At 37.3% G+C, this 17,121-nt stretch overlaps 1 protein-coding gene across 2 annotated transcripts in view; it reads left to right on the top strand.

Moving 5' to 3' along the window:
• Nucleotides 1–17,121, top strand: part of gpc5c (glypican 5c) — a 132,872-nt gene that overhangs the window by 26,884 nt on the left and 88,867 nt on the right. For both annotated transcript variants that reach the window (XM_057333374.1, XM_057333375.1), the window contains exons 3-4: nt 2,479–3,197; nt 15,899–16,044. In XM_057333374.1, the coding sequence (XP_057189357.1) occupies nt 2,479–3,197; nt 15,899–16,044 (865 nt within the window). The remainder of the gene's footprint in view (nt 1–2,478; nt 3,198–15,898; nt 16,045–17,121) is intronic.

Here is a 17,121-nt window from a genome sequence, read left to right on the forward strand (position 1 = left end):
ATCTAAAATGTTTACCGTTTGTTAATCTTTGTGGCACTATCACATCATTGTATTTCCGTTTAACACATTTTTTTGTTCACGAGCTCCAGTTAAAGAGCCCTGTATTACTTTTTTCTAGCTGTAGATAAAACGATGAGAGTTTATCAAAACCCTTTTGGATTTAAAGTCCAGTGTATGAAATTTAGCGACATCTAGCGGTGAGGTTGCGAATTGCAACCAACGGCTCACTCTACCCGTTTCAATGCACAATGGAGGCTGCACAGCACTAAGATGTCGTCACGTTTTCCCTTTTTTGCCGGAGGAGATAATGTATTTACGAAACACGTTCTGAGCAGTTTGTCCATTTAGGGATATTGTAGAAACAATATGGTGAATTCCGTGGAAGGAGACCCGCGGTGTATGCAAATAGAACTAACTAAAAACAACGCTTCATTGTAAGGTCTTTATGCACCTCTAAAGACATAGTTATGTAAATTATATTGCATTTCTGTCAATAGATCGTCCAAAAAATTACACACAGCACCTTTAAATATCTTACCCATTATTAGCTCTAAGCTTGTGTACTGCAGTTTAGATGTTAAATGTTAATGTCCGTGAATGCTAATGTTAAATAATGAAGTTGTCTATAACTTCAGTAAATTTTATTCGATTAGATAACTTTATAAAGTGCAATCAATTTGTCTTGTCTTGTACTGTAAGCTATCAGTTATCATTTTAGGTTTGAGCTGGCCTTATAGAACTATTTTTACTTTTAGGTGATAACACTTTTTTTATCACCTTTTGCCTAGTAAATGATAAAATAGCCAAAAGGTAGGGTCCGAGTCATATTTTCAGAATCATGGAGGTCATACAGACTTAGAAGTGGACTCTTTTGACTTGCCAGCCACTCAGAACATCTTTGCAACCACACGGCAACCATTCACAGCATCATTTTGTACCATCAGTTTTAGGTCAGAAGGTGTAAAAATGTAATATTTAGTATGTCATTATGGCTCTGTGTAAAAGTCTTTGCTGTAAAAGTCAATTTGTAGTATGAAAAAATTGGAGATCACTCCAGGCTTGTTGCCAGCTCTCCTCAATTAAGATGTCAATGAGACCCATAGGAAAGATGTAATGTTAACTATGTGCTGGAGATGTTTAACTCTTGAGCTTTGTTTTGATGCTCATGTACAGAGATCCGCAACTGAAAGAGTTCATTCAGAATGGAAGTGCGTGTCCTGTGTGTGCAGTCCCTAATGGAGACAGGTTTGGAGAGAGTGTGTGTATGAGTTGTGTGTGCCACAGCTGTTGTGAGTGGGGGGGGTTCTGTTGTTTTCCTGGACTATTGTGATGGCACTGATGGAAGCCTCTACAGCTTATGGAGTGAAATTGAGAGATCTGCTTCTGTGTGTGTGTTGCCTGGTCTCATTTTCGGTCCAGTTGCTGCTGTTCCTCTCTCGCCTAACATGCCTTTAGTCTGACATCAGTGGCCTTAGAGAGAGTGGCACCCTGGGTACCTTGGTGTATGTGTGGTACTGCTTAAGTTCAGTACAGCTGAATGGACAGGTTGACCCTGCACTAACAAAGCATTGACCCAACACCAGTCTTGGCACGAGTGTGTTCAGTGTGTGTAGGTTTAGCTATATTTATGAGAGCCAAATGTTCTCACCGACATATGACAACTAACTTGTAAGTTCATTTTACTGGTCTTCACAAGTTGAAAAAGGCTCACAAGTGAATCAAATCACGATTTTCATTGAATATGTTTGTGTGAGGGTTAGATTCAGGGTTAGGGGATAGAAAATATCATCAGCTTGAAATAAAATCAATGGAGGTCTATGAAATAACCTCAATAATATAATGAAAGTGTGTGCGTAGCTGCGTGCATGTGTGTGTGTGCATGCAGTATATACAGCAAACCAAACACAGGACTAAAATGAACTAAATGAAAAAATGCAGGGTTATTTTCCACCCAGCGTTCGGTCAAAAAAAACCCAGCTGTTGGGTTAAATTAACCCAGAAAATGCTTAGATTTGACCCAATGATGTTTTTTTTGTGTGTGTTTTCTCTTTTTTTATCTGTTCTGACTGTAATTCTTGCATTTTTAGAAAAAAAAATGTTTTGTGATCATTTGCTCACCCTCATGTTGTTCCAAACACATTCTGTGGAGCTCTAAAGAAAGTTTTAGTTAGAATGATTACGTCAAGGTCTGACAAAAAAACATTTTAAACGTATTTTAGAAGTGCTTTATTGACTCCTGGGTTTTAAATGTCCTGATATCATGGGATTTATTCAGTCCAGAATCAAGTCGTGTTTGGTTGGTGTTCATCCAAACAATGAGGCTAATAGAAAAAAATCTGCATGTAACTTGTAATTTTAGATTTTAACCACAGATAGCCTCAACGTCTTGTTAGTGCAATGGTTTACATTTTTTTGCAGACCCTTATTTGTCTCATTTTTAGTTTTTGTATCTCATTCCTAACTCTGTCTCTCTTTCAGATACGTTCCAGTCTCTGTTGTCCTTCTCGCAGAGTCACTTGTTCTCTCTGTTCGAGACCATGTACACGTCACTCCTGCCCTCCGTATCCCCTCACATTCTGTGCCTCTACACCGACCTGTCTCACTACCTCCAGGGCACCGGTAACGTCTCCGTGGAAACCGCCGTCCATTGTTTCTTCGACAGTCTTTTCCCATTGGTCCACACCCATATCGTCAACCCCAGCATGGCGGAGAGCATCGGCACCGGTGCTTCCGGCGACAGCCAACTCGGCGACTGTCTTCGTATGACCCGGCAGGACGTTAACCCTTTCGGGCCCCACCCCCGGACGATGACAGCAGAGCTAGTGAGTGCACTACAGGCGGGTCGGGCTCTCAGCATAGCGCTCGCAGTGGGGTCAGAGGTTATGAACGTGACGGACATGGCAGAGTTGTCCAAGGAGTGCGTGCGCGCGCTGGTGCGCATGCAGTATTGTTCTCATTGCCGTGGGCTCACCCTGATTCGGGCGTGCAGCGGCTTATGCCTTAATGTAATGCGAGGGTGCCTGGCAAGCCTCTCCGAGATCCACGCGCCTTGGAGACAGTATGTAAACATCCTGCAGGATCTTGCACGTATGGTCGCCGGAGAGCACAACCTGGAGCTCGCGCTGCTGGGGATCAGAGGTCACGTCGAAGAGGCCATACTGTACGCTCAGCTACATGGGCGGAGGATAACTGCTACGGTGGGTGTCAATGGTAATATTACACGTTGTGTGTAGTTAGATTGAAGTTAGTGAGCCATTGGTTGCAATTCGCAACTTTACCACTAGATGCTGCTAAATTTAGGCTAGTCCCAGACCAAAATGAATGTTTGAGCTGTCTTGATGAAAAATAACTTGCTTTTTGTCTCAATATCCAGATACCTATAATGTTTTTGGTTAGAAGAGAACAGAGGTCTTTGGTAAATGTGTTCTGGCTCAGCCGGGCTGAACAAACCCTGTAAACTGTTTTTGGCAGGCCACCTCTGCTCTCCTCCACCTCTAAATCTCCAGTGTTTTATTTACATTGTGAAAATGCTTAAAACAACATGGAAACCAACCATCTTGCTCAGATCAGACTCCATTACCCACAATCCCCTGCTTGTGTTATCTTCCGCTAGTTATTTTGCTCCTAATAATGCTATATTCGGTTCAGTTAAAATATTATTTTCTGTCTCTTTGCAATTCTTAATCTCCCTCCAAAGATCATAAACAGTAGGCTCTGTAAATGTGTGTGTGTTATTAAAGGAATTATAGCAGTGGGTTGGTTTTCACTGGGATACTTTCCTAAACGGACTGCGGTTGGCATGCCCTCCTGTCATGTGCTGCCCGAGATGGCATGCTGTGCGTGTGTATGGTGAATGTGTGTGTGTAAGAGATCAGGTTTTAGGGGTCTGTCGAGGCTCTGTAGGTGCTGACAACGCTGGCTGCCCTTATGCATGTGTGAAAGACTCCTATTGAGTGTGACTGTAAGGAGGAGCCCTGTTTTAAAGAGGAGGGGGTGTCTTTGCTTCTAGTGTGTGGTTTAAATCCTTGAAGATTGGGTGTCATGCACATGTACCGGTGGGTTTAGTTGATGCTGGACTGTGATAGCAGCTGAACTCAGATAATGACGTGTATGTGTGTGTGTGTTGCATGCAACCTGCATTCTTTACATTGTTAGGAATTTTTCTTACATCCAGACCTGTCACTGCTGGTTATGTAATAAAAAGCACTGCCTTCACTCATTGTTCTCTCCTTACCATATTCGGTTATGAAGAGTCTTGACTTCCAGCATAAAGCATAATGCGGATAAGCTTATTTATGTCAAAAAAGGAAGCATGAAGGGTCCATGTTTGGGTCCATTTTTTCTACGGCTGTCAAACGATTAAGCACATCCAGAATAACATTTTGTGTTTACATAATATACAGTATGTCTGTGTACTGTGCCTATTCATTTTGTATTCACGAACATATACAAATACATATATATTTAAGAAAAAAAATAAAATATAAAAATCACTAAACATTTATAGGTAATTTTAATATACAGAAATATAAATACACACTGTAAAAAATAAAAAGTTGACTTAACTTAAAATTTCAAGGCAACTTGCTGCACAGCTTTTTTGAGTTTACTCAACTTTGGACCAAGTGGTTCATTCAACTCAAATCACTGAGTAAAGTCACAGGTCACTTTTTTGTTCAGCGAACATAGTTTTGTTAGTTGAAAAGACTTCTAATTCTTTTCTAATGTGTCTCAATAAATTATGTCAAGTGAACTTTTTTCTGTGAGTTTTTGGACAAATATGTTATGTTCGTGTGTTCTAGCAATGTTATAAAATAAAACTATAACTGCAGGTTTCAAGTTTTGTTTATTATCCTTAATGTTGAAAGAAATATAAATAAGGTCAAATAAAAGCCATTCTTCCTAACAGAAAAAAATGTTGAAAGAAATATAAACAAGGTCAAATAAAAACCATACTTCCTAACAGAAACAAAATGACAGGCAATAAAATAAAAAAATCCTGGAAATTTTTCAAAATCAATTTAAAACTAACGGAGGATAAATTAAGATTCACATTTAACCTTTTAACATGCTTAGGCTTTGACTCTATTTCTTTGAATGCATAAAACATTAAAACACCAGTAAACATGTGAAATAAACAGTTTTTAGAACTGCAACTTTAAAACAAAGCAGTTCAACACTGGATGGTCTGCCCACCTTTCAGCAATGTAATATTGTCAACAATGTGAACATATATAATCAGCATTAACATTTTCAAACAAACAATTAACTAAATAAAAAAAAAGAGTAAAAATACAAATTAAATTCAAATAAATTAACAAATAAAATGGCACAAAAAAGATTCTGAAAAAAATGAAAAATAAATGCACTATCAACAACAAAACAATTTTTTTATTAAAGTGACATTGTGAATTTGCATTTCAACAACAACAAATTTCCGATAACTGGTAAATATAGCCAGGATTGCAAAACATGAAGTTAGATTTGTTAGATTGCCTGTCGCAAACAATATGCTTAATGGTCACACTGATGTTTTACAAACATTTTAACAATCTAATAAATATAACAAAATGAATAAATATACTTACTTTAAACGATGAAGTTTGAAAAGATTAAGTTTGTCGTGATCTCGTGCCACATGGCGATATCATTCCATGTGGACTCCAACGGCTTTTTCTGTGATGTAATAAACAACACAATTATATTTTGAGTTAAGTCTAACTTATAAGACAAATCGCACACTATGTCTGATAACTGTGATACATTTAGCCAGCATTGTAAAACATGAAATTAGATTTACAAGATATAGGCCTAAACCCCGGATTGCGACATTTTCTCCTTGATGAGAACGTTCATGCAAACTTACTTTAAAATAAGCTTGCCCGGTGATACTACATTACTTATGAATTTAGTTTCAAACCCAGGTCAAAACACACAACGTACATTTTACTGGCATTCTAAACTCTAACGGTAACGTTAGATATTTGCATGTCGCGAACAATATGCTTAATGATCACAATGTGTAATAATGTTTTACAAACATTTTAACAATATAATAAATATAATAAAATGAATAACGATACTTACTTTAAACGATGATGTTTGAAAAGATGAAGTTTGTCGTGATCTCGTGCTGCACGTTTGACTGAGGATCAAAATGGCATATCATGTTACAGCGCGCATGCTCCAACCACCAAACCAACATGTGTGCTTGTAAACTTGCATGTGCACATCCAGTCAACAGTTTAAATTAAGTTGGTCAGACAATTTTTTAACCAACTTATTTCCTCTTGTTAAGTCAACTTTTTATAGTTTTATTGTTCAGTTAACTAATAGATAATAGTTTTTACAACTTTTTGCAAGTTGGATTTTTTACAGTGCATGTAAACATGTTCACGTGTATGTGTTTTTACATACAAAATTAATATAAGTAGGCTACACAGACATATTATGTAAACACAAACTTTTATTCTGGATGCAATTAATCACGATTAATCGTTTGACAGCACCATGATGACATTTCAGCATTATTTTACTATTACTTCCATTTGGGACTTTTACTATTGCGCTATATTTACTATACTATTACTATTACTATTATTTACTCAGACATGCGCACATAAACAAAACTGAGAGAAAACTGGTAAAGGCGTTTACATGCAGCGCGAAATCGAAGTAATGGGCAAAAAACTTCCTCTGCCGAGCGGGTTTTGCTTACGCACTCATTGTAAACATGATGACAATTGCAAAGTTGTGTTTTCATCAGTGTACATTATGTATTTACACACACATATACACACAGTGATGGTTTTTCAGCTTTTTTATATGGTCGGGTACATTTTTCAAGCTAACTTGTAATGGATAAAACACATAAAACATTGGTTAATTTTTCTAGATAGACAAGTTGGCCCATGAAACGTTTAACTAAAAATGAAAACCCTAACGTGCCATATATCGCCGCTGTCCTTCTGAAACCTTGTATCTTCATATTTTGTTTGTTTCATTTTTATTTTTTGCCATAAATCATTTTGATTTTCATCACCCTTTATGTTTGTCATTGGGTTTTGCAAATATCTAACCAATGAAGAATATTAAAAAGTGCTTGTCAACTTTGACGACAGTTTTTAACCATTTAAAAATGTCCACAAAAAAATAAATTTCCTAAAAATCAGTGAATTTGCACATCCGAGGTTTCGGGAAGGGCTGCGACGATATTATATATTCATATTACGCGTGACATGTACTGTCTGTGTCACTACATTTCATTATTTTTGTTGCTTTCTCTTTAAATTCCTTATTTCGCCTCTTCCAGTGGTTTTTGGAGCACTTTCTCTGAGTGTTGTATATTTCAACAGGGTTAAGGTCCATTAAAGTTTGCTGGACGGGATGATAGGAACGACACCGCACTGTTACAGTATTTCCCAGCTGGTGATGGAATGAGACTGTAGACGTTTAGCCCGGAGGTTAAAGTTCACTGTATGTCTCACTGTGTGCGTGATAATGGACAGTCTCTGACCCGAGATGCCGTGCCTCGAGGTGGCTGCTATGAGCGCACGTCAAACAGAAATGAGAAAAATGTAATAAATCTTCATCTGTCGATAAGAGTAAAGTCAAGCAGTTAATGTGCTGCTCTACTTTATTTCCTCTAGGGTTTAACTGAGTGCTCTAATTACAGTCTTACAAAGGAATTTTAATAGTACGTTGTGCTTTTAGATAATGAAAACAAGTCCCTTGGGATAAGACAAGACTTGCACAGCCAAGAATAGAGCCAGCGAAGTCATTTACCTGATTCAGTATAAACATATACAGTATATACATATATATATAATCTGAAGAACCTTTTTTGGCCACAAAGAAACTTTGGTGAAACAGAAAGGTTCTTCAGATGTTAAAGGTTCATTATGGAACCAAAATGTTCTTCTATGACATCGAAGAACCTTTTCAAGCACTTTTTTTTAAGAGTGTATGTATTTAGTCATTTGTTTAACATTTATTTTTTCTCCGATCTGATGTAAAAGACCCCCACTTTATGGCTTCTCTTTCTTTATTCTGTCATTCCCTTCCTCTAAAGTGCTGAGTGTGCAGTCTTCATCTCGTGGTACCGTCATTACTGTGAACAAATTTATGGGTACAGGAAATCTTTAAGTGCATTCACAGAATAGACTCGGGTCCATTTGATATGAATAATTAGGAGGAAATGAGACGTGTCTAGAAGTGTTTTGATTATAAACATTTAAAGACATATGTTAAGCACCCTTGTATTTAAACGTTCATCTCATTGTTTACATTTGGACCTGGACAGTTGGATAGTGTAGTAGTAAAAAGCGTAGAAAGGTGTTTGTTCTGGTATTCTGGAGAATTAGCAATCAGATCAGATGTGATCTAGGCTTATGTAGTTCTTCATTGATCCCCTGGTGGTCTGAAAAGTACGAATGGGGTTTTAGATTAATGCAGTCTTTGTTAACATGTGGCATCATACCAGCGCTATGTTAACTTAAAGATTCTGGAGAGAAAGTAAACCCTCATTGCCATATTTAGCAGAAACCAAAAATTCCTTTACACAAACAGCATTTTAAATTCAGATATAATCACAGATAATACCATCGAGAAAGTAAAATTTGATGCTTTTTGGATTTGTGGACCAGTTTCAAAGTAGTTTATCAAAGTACAATTTACTAGTTACTAGTTATTTTTCTGTATACAGAGCCCAGGAGTGGCAGAGATAGATGTGATATCTCATGACACCCATTTCTATGTCATTAAACAGGGACATTTTATGCTTAGTATTCCGGATCTCATTTGGGATAATAGAAAATGTGAAAGCATAACTTCGCGCTAAACATGAACATGGAAAACACTGACAAAAAAAGAATAAAAAACGTAATCGTGAACAGTGTTTTTTTAGTTAAGTGTTTTTCATTTGATCAGTTTATCGTTGTAATGTTTTTTGTGTTTAAAACGTTTTGTTTGGTTTCAGTGTTTGGACTCAGTGGTATTTGTTTGGTTTTAGCTGTATTTGTTTAGATTCGGTAGTGTTTGTTTGGTTTCAGCTGTATTTGTTTGGATTCAACAGTATTCATTTTGTTTTTAGTAGTGTTTGTTTAATTTCAGTATTTGTGTCGTGAAGGGCTTTTGGAAAACCATTGACCAACAACATGAATGAACTGAAATACAAACAAATTGATAAAATAAATCAAACTCTCTAATTCTGTGTTTACTCTAGTATCTATATCACCCCTTACAAAACAAACAAATATGTGAATATACTGGAAAATATGCTGGAAAGTGCTTAAATATTTCAATATATGAAAAGTTGCCATTCCTCATGTATTTTTCTATATATTGTAATACTGTACTACATTCAAAATCTATTATTATATACATTTTCAAATGCATGATTTAATATACTGACAATATATATACATATACTGTATATATATACAGTATATACTGTATATAGGCATATTTTCTTTGTGTAAAGGATAACACCCTAAATCCCCCTCCAGGGCATCAGGGGTAGATGATGTTGATTAGTGACTCAGATTCTTATATAACAAACTGCATGGAGAAGTTAAAACAGTACTTGTAAATGTCTTGCGAAATTCCTCCAGTGTTTATTCTTGGTGTTTCAACAGAGTCGGCGATTTGGTTTCTGTGCATCTTCAAAAAGTTGTTTACATCGATGTTTTAGAAAGACAGTGACATTAGAGACCGGAGACATCCGTTGTGCTGGGAAGCCAGATTGCAAATCATGTGTGAATGATTGAATTATGGTAAACTACAGACAGACTGAAAATATGCTTATAAACAGAATCTTTACGCCGTTTATATGTGCAAGGAGAGAATAGGAACAGTGCAATATCAGATTATGCTAGCATGAATTCAGACTAATGCTAGTTCTACATTGCCATGTTCATAAGCAAAAATGTCTATTTGGATAAGTAGTTTATCAGAAAAATAAAAAAGCCTTCATTTATCCTCATCATTTCATTCAAAACCACTACATGACTCCTGTGGAACGCAAAAAGGAGGAAGGAAAACATGAAAAAGAGTGGGGGATTAAAAGGGAAGGAAATAAAAGTAGATGAAATGGAAGATGAGGTGAGGAAAATAAATAAAAAAGAGGTAAATAAAAGGAGAGATAAAGACAAAAGACTGAAGGAGGTGGTGAAGGAAAGTGAGCGTAACAACCGCTGAGTCAGCCAGTCAGGGGTCACATCCTCAGCTTCCATGTGTTAGTGAAGATCAACACTTAAATAGAGAGATGCTTTAGAGTCGATGCTTTAAATCTGTGCTGCTCTCTGAAGCAGAGCGTATGTGTCCAGACCACAGACTTGGCTAAAAGAGAGAAAAAAGAGAGAGAAGGTTGGAGAAATGTATACAGTGATGTACAGCTCAGAGACTCCATTGTGTGTTAATGAATGGGTGAGATGTTTGTTTGCTTAGCCTGGAGTTGCTAAGGTAATTTGTGTAGCTGTTCATTAGTGCTGTCACATCAAATTTGCCGAGTTGAAAAAGCGGCGCTTCCAGCGATCTTCAAATGGAAAACGCGGACCCTCCCGCTGCTTTCTGCTTCTTTCAGCCCGCTTCTTTCCCAGGGGTGTTGTGGCTTAGTGGTTAGTGGCCAGATGTGCCCTCAAAGGTTGCTCATTTGATACTTTGGTACAAATGCACTGTAAATCACCTTGGATTAGGAAGTGTCCGCGCATGAAGAATAATGTGATGTTCTCTTAAGGGGCGAGTTTACCAAAATAATCTATCCTAAATTTTTCACCCTGATTTTCCTCCAACACTGTATCACTGACTTCAGAACTGAAAGATAATGTAATGATTATTCACTTGGATGGATTCAATGAAATGGCAGTACATTATAACACATGGTAACACTTAATAAAGCACCCAAGAGGGTCGGGCAGAGTGTGCTAAATTTCTTTTTTGCTGTGCAAATATGCAATCAAATCCAATCCTTGGGGAAATGATCAGTGACGCACATACTTTGCATCTGACACTTGCTGTCCATCGTATTGTGTTCCTGTAGCTCAATTGGTAGAGCAATGTGCTTGCAATACAGAGGTCATGGGTTAGATCCTCAAGGAAAATCTATGTTAATAAAAATAAATGCATATCTTGAATGCATCGCTGCTGTCCTTCTGAACCTTTTTTCTCCAATTTTGCTGATTTTTATTTTTTGCCATGAATCATTCTTATTAGTCACTTGTTGTGTTTGTCGCTGCAAATATCTAACCCATAAAAAGTATGAAAAAGTGCTTGCCAACTTTGTAAACACAGTTTTTAATCATTTGAATAGCAAATTTGGTCATTTAAGGTTTCGGAAAGACAGCGACGATAGACGTACTGGATCCATCCAACTGGGTATTCTTGAAATTTTCAGGTGTGTAATTGTAGTGGCACCAAACAAAATATCAAAGATAGTGGTTGTTCACAATAGATCAATGTCTGCGCTTGGTTTACATCAGTTTCTGCAATGTTTGCTAAATGAAATCGGGGTGCTAATGTTTGGACGGAACAACTGAATGAGTGCCGAGATGCAGGGTTCATGAACTGATCACATGCACACAGATCATCAATCGGCTGATTGTTTAAGTATCAGCGTGGCAATAACCAAGCCAACTCGAGCAGCCAGAAAATCTCACCTCGAGTACACACACACACACACACACACACACACACACACACTAACCTACATGGAAAAACAAGCCACTAACTAAACAGTGCAACTGGCTTCTCCTCTCATGCTGGCACAGCGACGGCCTCATTCTGTTTAATTCGACACTTACTTACGTACTGCACTGTTATTCAAACAGCACTGGCGTTTTAAAGAGTCATTCTGGCAATACATCCGTTCCCTCATTTACCAAGAGATCGATCTATCCATCCTCTGTGTCTATCTACTGTATCTGTCTGTCTCTGTCTGACTGTCTGTCTATCTTTCCCCGTGTCTCACTCTGTATCTCTCTATGTCTCTGTCTATATGTATCTGTCTGTCTGACTGACTGCTCCATGTCTGTCTTTCTCTGTGTCTGTCTGTCTGTGTATCTGTCTTTCTGTCTGTTAACTGTATCTGCCTGTCTGTCTATGAATCTATCTGTCTGTCTGTCTCTGTGTCTATCTACTGTACTGTATCTGCTTGTCTGTCTATCTATCTGTCGGTGAGTCTGTCTGTCTCTCTTGTTTAAGCATTATAACTGTTGCGAGAGCAGTCCGTATGTCAGTTGTCTGTCTATTTGTTATTCCTTACCACAGTTCCTCACTGATGTTTTGCATAATAATTTTGCATACGCTTTAATAAAAAATGGGCATACTTTCTGTGTATTCAAGTTTTGTGTAAAGATGCACATTTGAAAAAGCATTATAGAAATGAGTTTAATTGCTGTAGGAGTAAGAGAATCTGAGAATTCCTATGCAAAAGTGGGTACTTCTAAAGGCTAAACATATGACCCATAATGCATTGTGGCAGTGGCAAGAGAGCGCCGAGACAGTTGGAGTGGATTCTTCCATCAACAAAGTGGCATCGTACACAAACACCACACAATGCAACTCAATACTACCCCAGAGCGAGAATTACACAAACATGGTAATAGAAATCTGGAAAAGACAACTGAAGGAAAAATCTGTTCTTAATAGACTGGCTTTTAAACAAGAGGAGTTTAGGAGAGTTTGTGCGGGTTCTTTAGAGGTGGGCACATACTGGTGCCCAAAATGGTACCTGTAAAACCAGTACCAAACACCCACCACCAACTACTACATTGGTTTGAAGATTACTGTGACAAAGTACAAAAGAGATAAACATCTCAGTGGGTCTAGAGCGTATACAATACAATGCATTTCTAAATTCAATTTACATTTATTTCTTTAGCGCTTTTCACAATCTTTCATTATTGCTTTACAGGACGTTTACAGGTCAATGCAAAAATGTTGTGACAAAAAAGAAATTGTGAAATGTATAGAATACATGGCATTACTGTGGATTTTTTATTAAGATGTACATTGATGAAACCAACAGAAAATTGTAATAATCACATTCATAGAGCAACTCGTGTACGATTTTTCACATCTTGCTTTATACAATATGTCACAGCTCCTGCACATGTCATCCTTTGAGAATCACACTCTTCCGAAATCTGCGATTTCACCGATATTACAAGGACAGACAGGTGCACACATACGCAAACACACCTCTGCTTTCAACACTAGGTAAGCGAGTAACAGTTGACCAGCGAAATGATCCGTTCTGTTTTGTGTCACAGATAAGGGTGCTTATTCACAAGCGTTTGCGTCTAGACGTGTTTGTTTCAGTCCCAGAACAAACTGACCTAAATTTGACTCCTTTAGTAATTTGTTGTATTATTGGGTAACCAAAAGTTTACATTTCATACAATGTAAGAGACCGCTTTGTTGAAATTAGTGGAAGTTGAATTGATGGGAGAAAAAATAAATCAAGGAAGGGAAAAAAAAGGGCCAGTGAGGTCATTCTGATGTCTTCGTTTGGAAGACATTTTTTAGGCTTATGTAGGTCCGTCATGTCTTTGTGAGGAGCTTCCTGAGGTTTATTGAATTTTTATTAACTTATAAAATTAGCCAAGACTCCAAAGGAAAAAAGTCTGAACTTAGAATGTAAGGAATGGAGAGTTATTTGATTCCAGACAAGTTATTCGATTCCAGCTGCATCCGGATATGGAGAAATTCCTTTTAACCTCTTTTAACCTCTTAGCATTTAATATACTGAGTGCCTGTAGCTCGGCTGGCAGTGCGTGGTGCTAACACCGGTAAGATCGTGGGTTCGATTCCCCGGAAACACGCAAAACCAATTTTTACCGAATTCCGTATGACTGCAATCCAGGATGCAGGAAATGATTCTGCTGCAGGATAAAGTGCTTTTCGGGGATAACCGTTATTTATGTGAGATCTTTGTTTTAAAAAATCCACCGCTGCGTTTATTTACAGGAAAAAACATTGTTCTCATGCTGTTCGTCAGAAAGAGGGAGGAAAAATATTTATAATGGAGGGTAAATCAATAAACGACGCAGAATACAACAAAATCAAAACGCAAATATTTTCCCAGCACTCCCACATATTTGGCCGATACCCATAATGCTTCATTCCCCTCATGCTCAAAGGCTTCTTCAAGTAAAGCGAACGATAGCGATTTAGAAAAGCTGTTTGTTTTACATTCCTTAAAGCTAATGATTAACACATGTTAGTGGTTAATAAGGTTTCAGTGAAGTCTTAAGGATATTAAATATCTCAAATGTACTGAAGTTTTATAAATGCTTTAGATGTTATCTTCTTTTATTCTGGTGTGGTGTGCAAACGGACATCTGACTCTTGCAGACTCTGTGTGTGTTTAAGTGTCCCGTGGCTTTCTTTTAAAATCACTGTTCTTAGATGTTGCTAAAACTATTTTCATCAAACCAATAGTTTTAATAAACTGAAGTAAATCTGGGGGTTTCAAATATGACATTGAAGATTGCTTTTGGTTTTCAATGATTAAAAAGGCGCCAAGTAATGTTTAATATTTATCTTGAGTTAGCCTGTTATAAGTATGTTGTCTCCTTTTGGTTTTCTATTTTCGGTCTAAACAATCTAAACACGTAACATGGATATGTGAGTTTATGATGATGTATCAGACAAGAGTTGCTTCTGGCGCATTTCAATGTGACTTGTGAGGATGACTGTCCTACATACCATCTTGTTTGTTCTAGGATATTTTTAAGATTCTCTATTTAAATTCCCTTTTTAGGACTTGGGACATAAAACACATCTGTCCCCCTGTCTGTTTGGATCTGTTTAGCATGTGTTGCTCTGATCTGAGTGATATATCTATATTCAGCTGTGTGATGATGGTATTTTCAAATGAATATTTGAGATTTTTCTTTTATATAAAAGGCTCCTTTTGTCTTCGTTTTTCACTTTTCCCATGTGTAGGCATTTTGTCTTTTCTAAAATGTACATTTTAATTGTTCTCTGTTTTCTTGGCTCTGCCGGCATTGTTCCGTGCTATTCATTCAGGTTGTAAAGAGTGACGTAATGATTCTGTCTCTTTCCTGTCCTTCATCACATCTGAACTCCCAGAGCTGAGACGAATCAAGTAGGAGATAAGGATTTATTCATGCTAAATAAAATTGTCATTATTAAAGGTGAGTGATAGGACAGGGCAGGACTAATGGTTGGGATCGGTCCGGCTCGGCGTCGAGATGAGTCGGGTCAACTCTGACTAATGGTCTGGTGACGTCTGTCCGAGCTTTTAGTGGGATGAAGCGCCATTGATTAAGTGTGTGTGTGTGAAAGAGATAGAGGTGAATGGGGTGTAGATATATAAAGAAGAGAAATCCTGCCTAACAGCAATAGCCACTAATGAGATGAACTCTTTTATACATGTGGATTACATTATGGGATATAATGAGATCATGCCAAAGACTTGACATTTTCACATCAAGCTAAATAACCCTTTTGCATTTTAAGAATAAAAAACATTTTTTTATAATAAGGACGTCTCAGATTAAGGGTTTTGTCATTCATCATGGCTTGTTTTCTATAATGGTTGGGACATGTTTTTAAATACTCACTTAATGTTCTGTTATGTTCTCTGAATATAAGCATTTATAGTTTTTTTTTACCTGATTTTTTATATTTGTTGGGTGGTCCCAACATTTCACAATGCGTAATTTTTGTTTCTCTTTGACATTGATTAAATCTAATCCTGACATGCAAGCACGCACACACACACATGCGCTCTTTAGTGTTAAATCATCTGATTTATTTCTCACAGACACAAACACACTTACGTCACGCCCTCTATCACTTTCCGGTTGTCAATGTAAAGTGTCACTTTGAAGAAAATGTGAAACGAAAAACACTTTTTCTTTGTCTCTCTCAGGTGGATAAGGTGTGTGGTCACTCTTCAAATGTGTCTTCCACCACAGTCAGGACATTTTCTTCATCTTCAGTCACACCTCCACCTACCAACAGCACGCTGGACGTTCCAGGAGCTGATAAGATTGGCATGTTGAAGCACCTTCACAGGTTAGACTGGATCCTTCATTCAGATACCAGTCTCATTTTTACTCATGGTTGTTAATTTGTTATGCATTTGCTTTCTAGTGCTGAGTATAGAGTATCGTGGGAAGATTTTTTTGTAGGGATGCAGCAATATTTAAATGTATCAGCCTTGATATTATTATTACCATATGGGTAGTTGACATTCAATGTTACATTTTGTGTAAACAAAAACTTAAACAAAGAATTTACAGAATTGAATGAACAATATTTTTTTACACATTTTTGTCTTGTTTCCCAGTATAAATAGCACTCCCCCCCCCCTATTTTTTCTAGTTTTAAGCATAAACTCACTTATAAATTTTGAATTTAATTAAATGTTTTACAAAATAAAAAACTCATAGACTTTCTTGATTAAAGAGTCTTTAGATATTTGTATGGGAAAACAAGACAAAAAAACAATAAATTCATGTCTATGCACATGCTTTGGTGAAATTGACACACTAACCTCTTAAACAAGCAACTCGAAAGACCCAGAGAAACATGCTATGCCGTTAACTTTAGATCAGGTCTAAAGATTGCGTGCTTTAGATACCATCACTAAGTGGTAGGTTGGCACAGATAGTGCTGTAACTGGCACTGATGCTGTTGCCCGCAGGAACACAGAGAGATAAATGGGTTAGAGGTTATTTCCTGTGTAGCCGGAGTCTGTGGAGGACAGGATAGCAAACACTCATCAGTATATCGATGACATCATCTCTGCACCAAGAACTTCAGAAATGCTTTGACCGCAATTCAGAATGATATAAAGGCCACACGATTGTATAGATTATGAATTAAAAATGTTAAATTATTCCCGAGGGGTAGCTGGAGCACTTTATTTTTATTAAGAGATGAGAGGTCAGAACACAAGATGCTATAAAGTGTATTTACTTTAATGAAATGCATTACATTAGACTGCTATCCTGATTTAACTTCCATCTACTTGCGTAGCAGAGCTCAACAATGTGATTCTGGAAGTAAAAATGTCATTCAAAGTTATTAAAGGGAAAAGATTTTTAGTGATAATGTAGGATGGTTTGTAAGCTTGCTACCTAATGTTAA

The sequence above is a fragment of the Triplophysa rosa genome, linkage group LG5 (genome assembly GCF_024868665.1).
Source record: "Triplophysa rosa linkage group LG5, Trosa_1v2, whole genome shotgun sequence".
NCBI lineage: Eukaryota > Metazoa > Chordata > Actinopteri > Cypriniformes > Nemacheilidae > Triplophysa > Triplophysa rosa.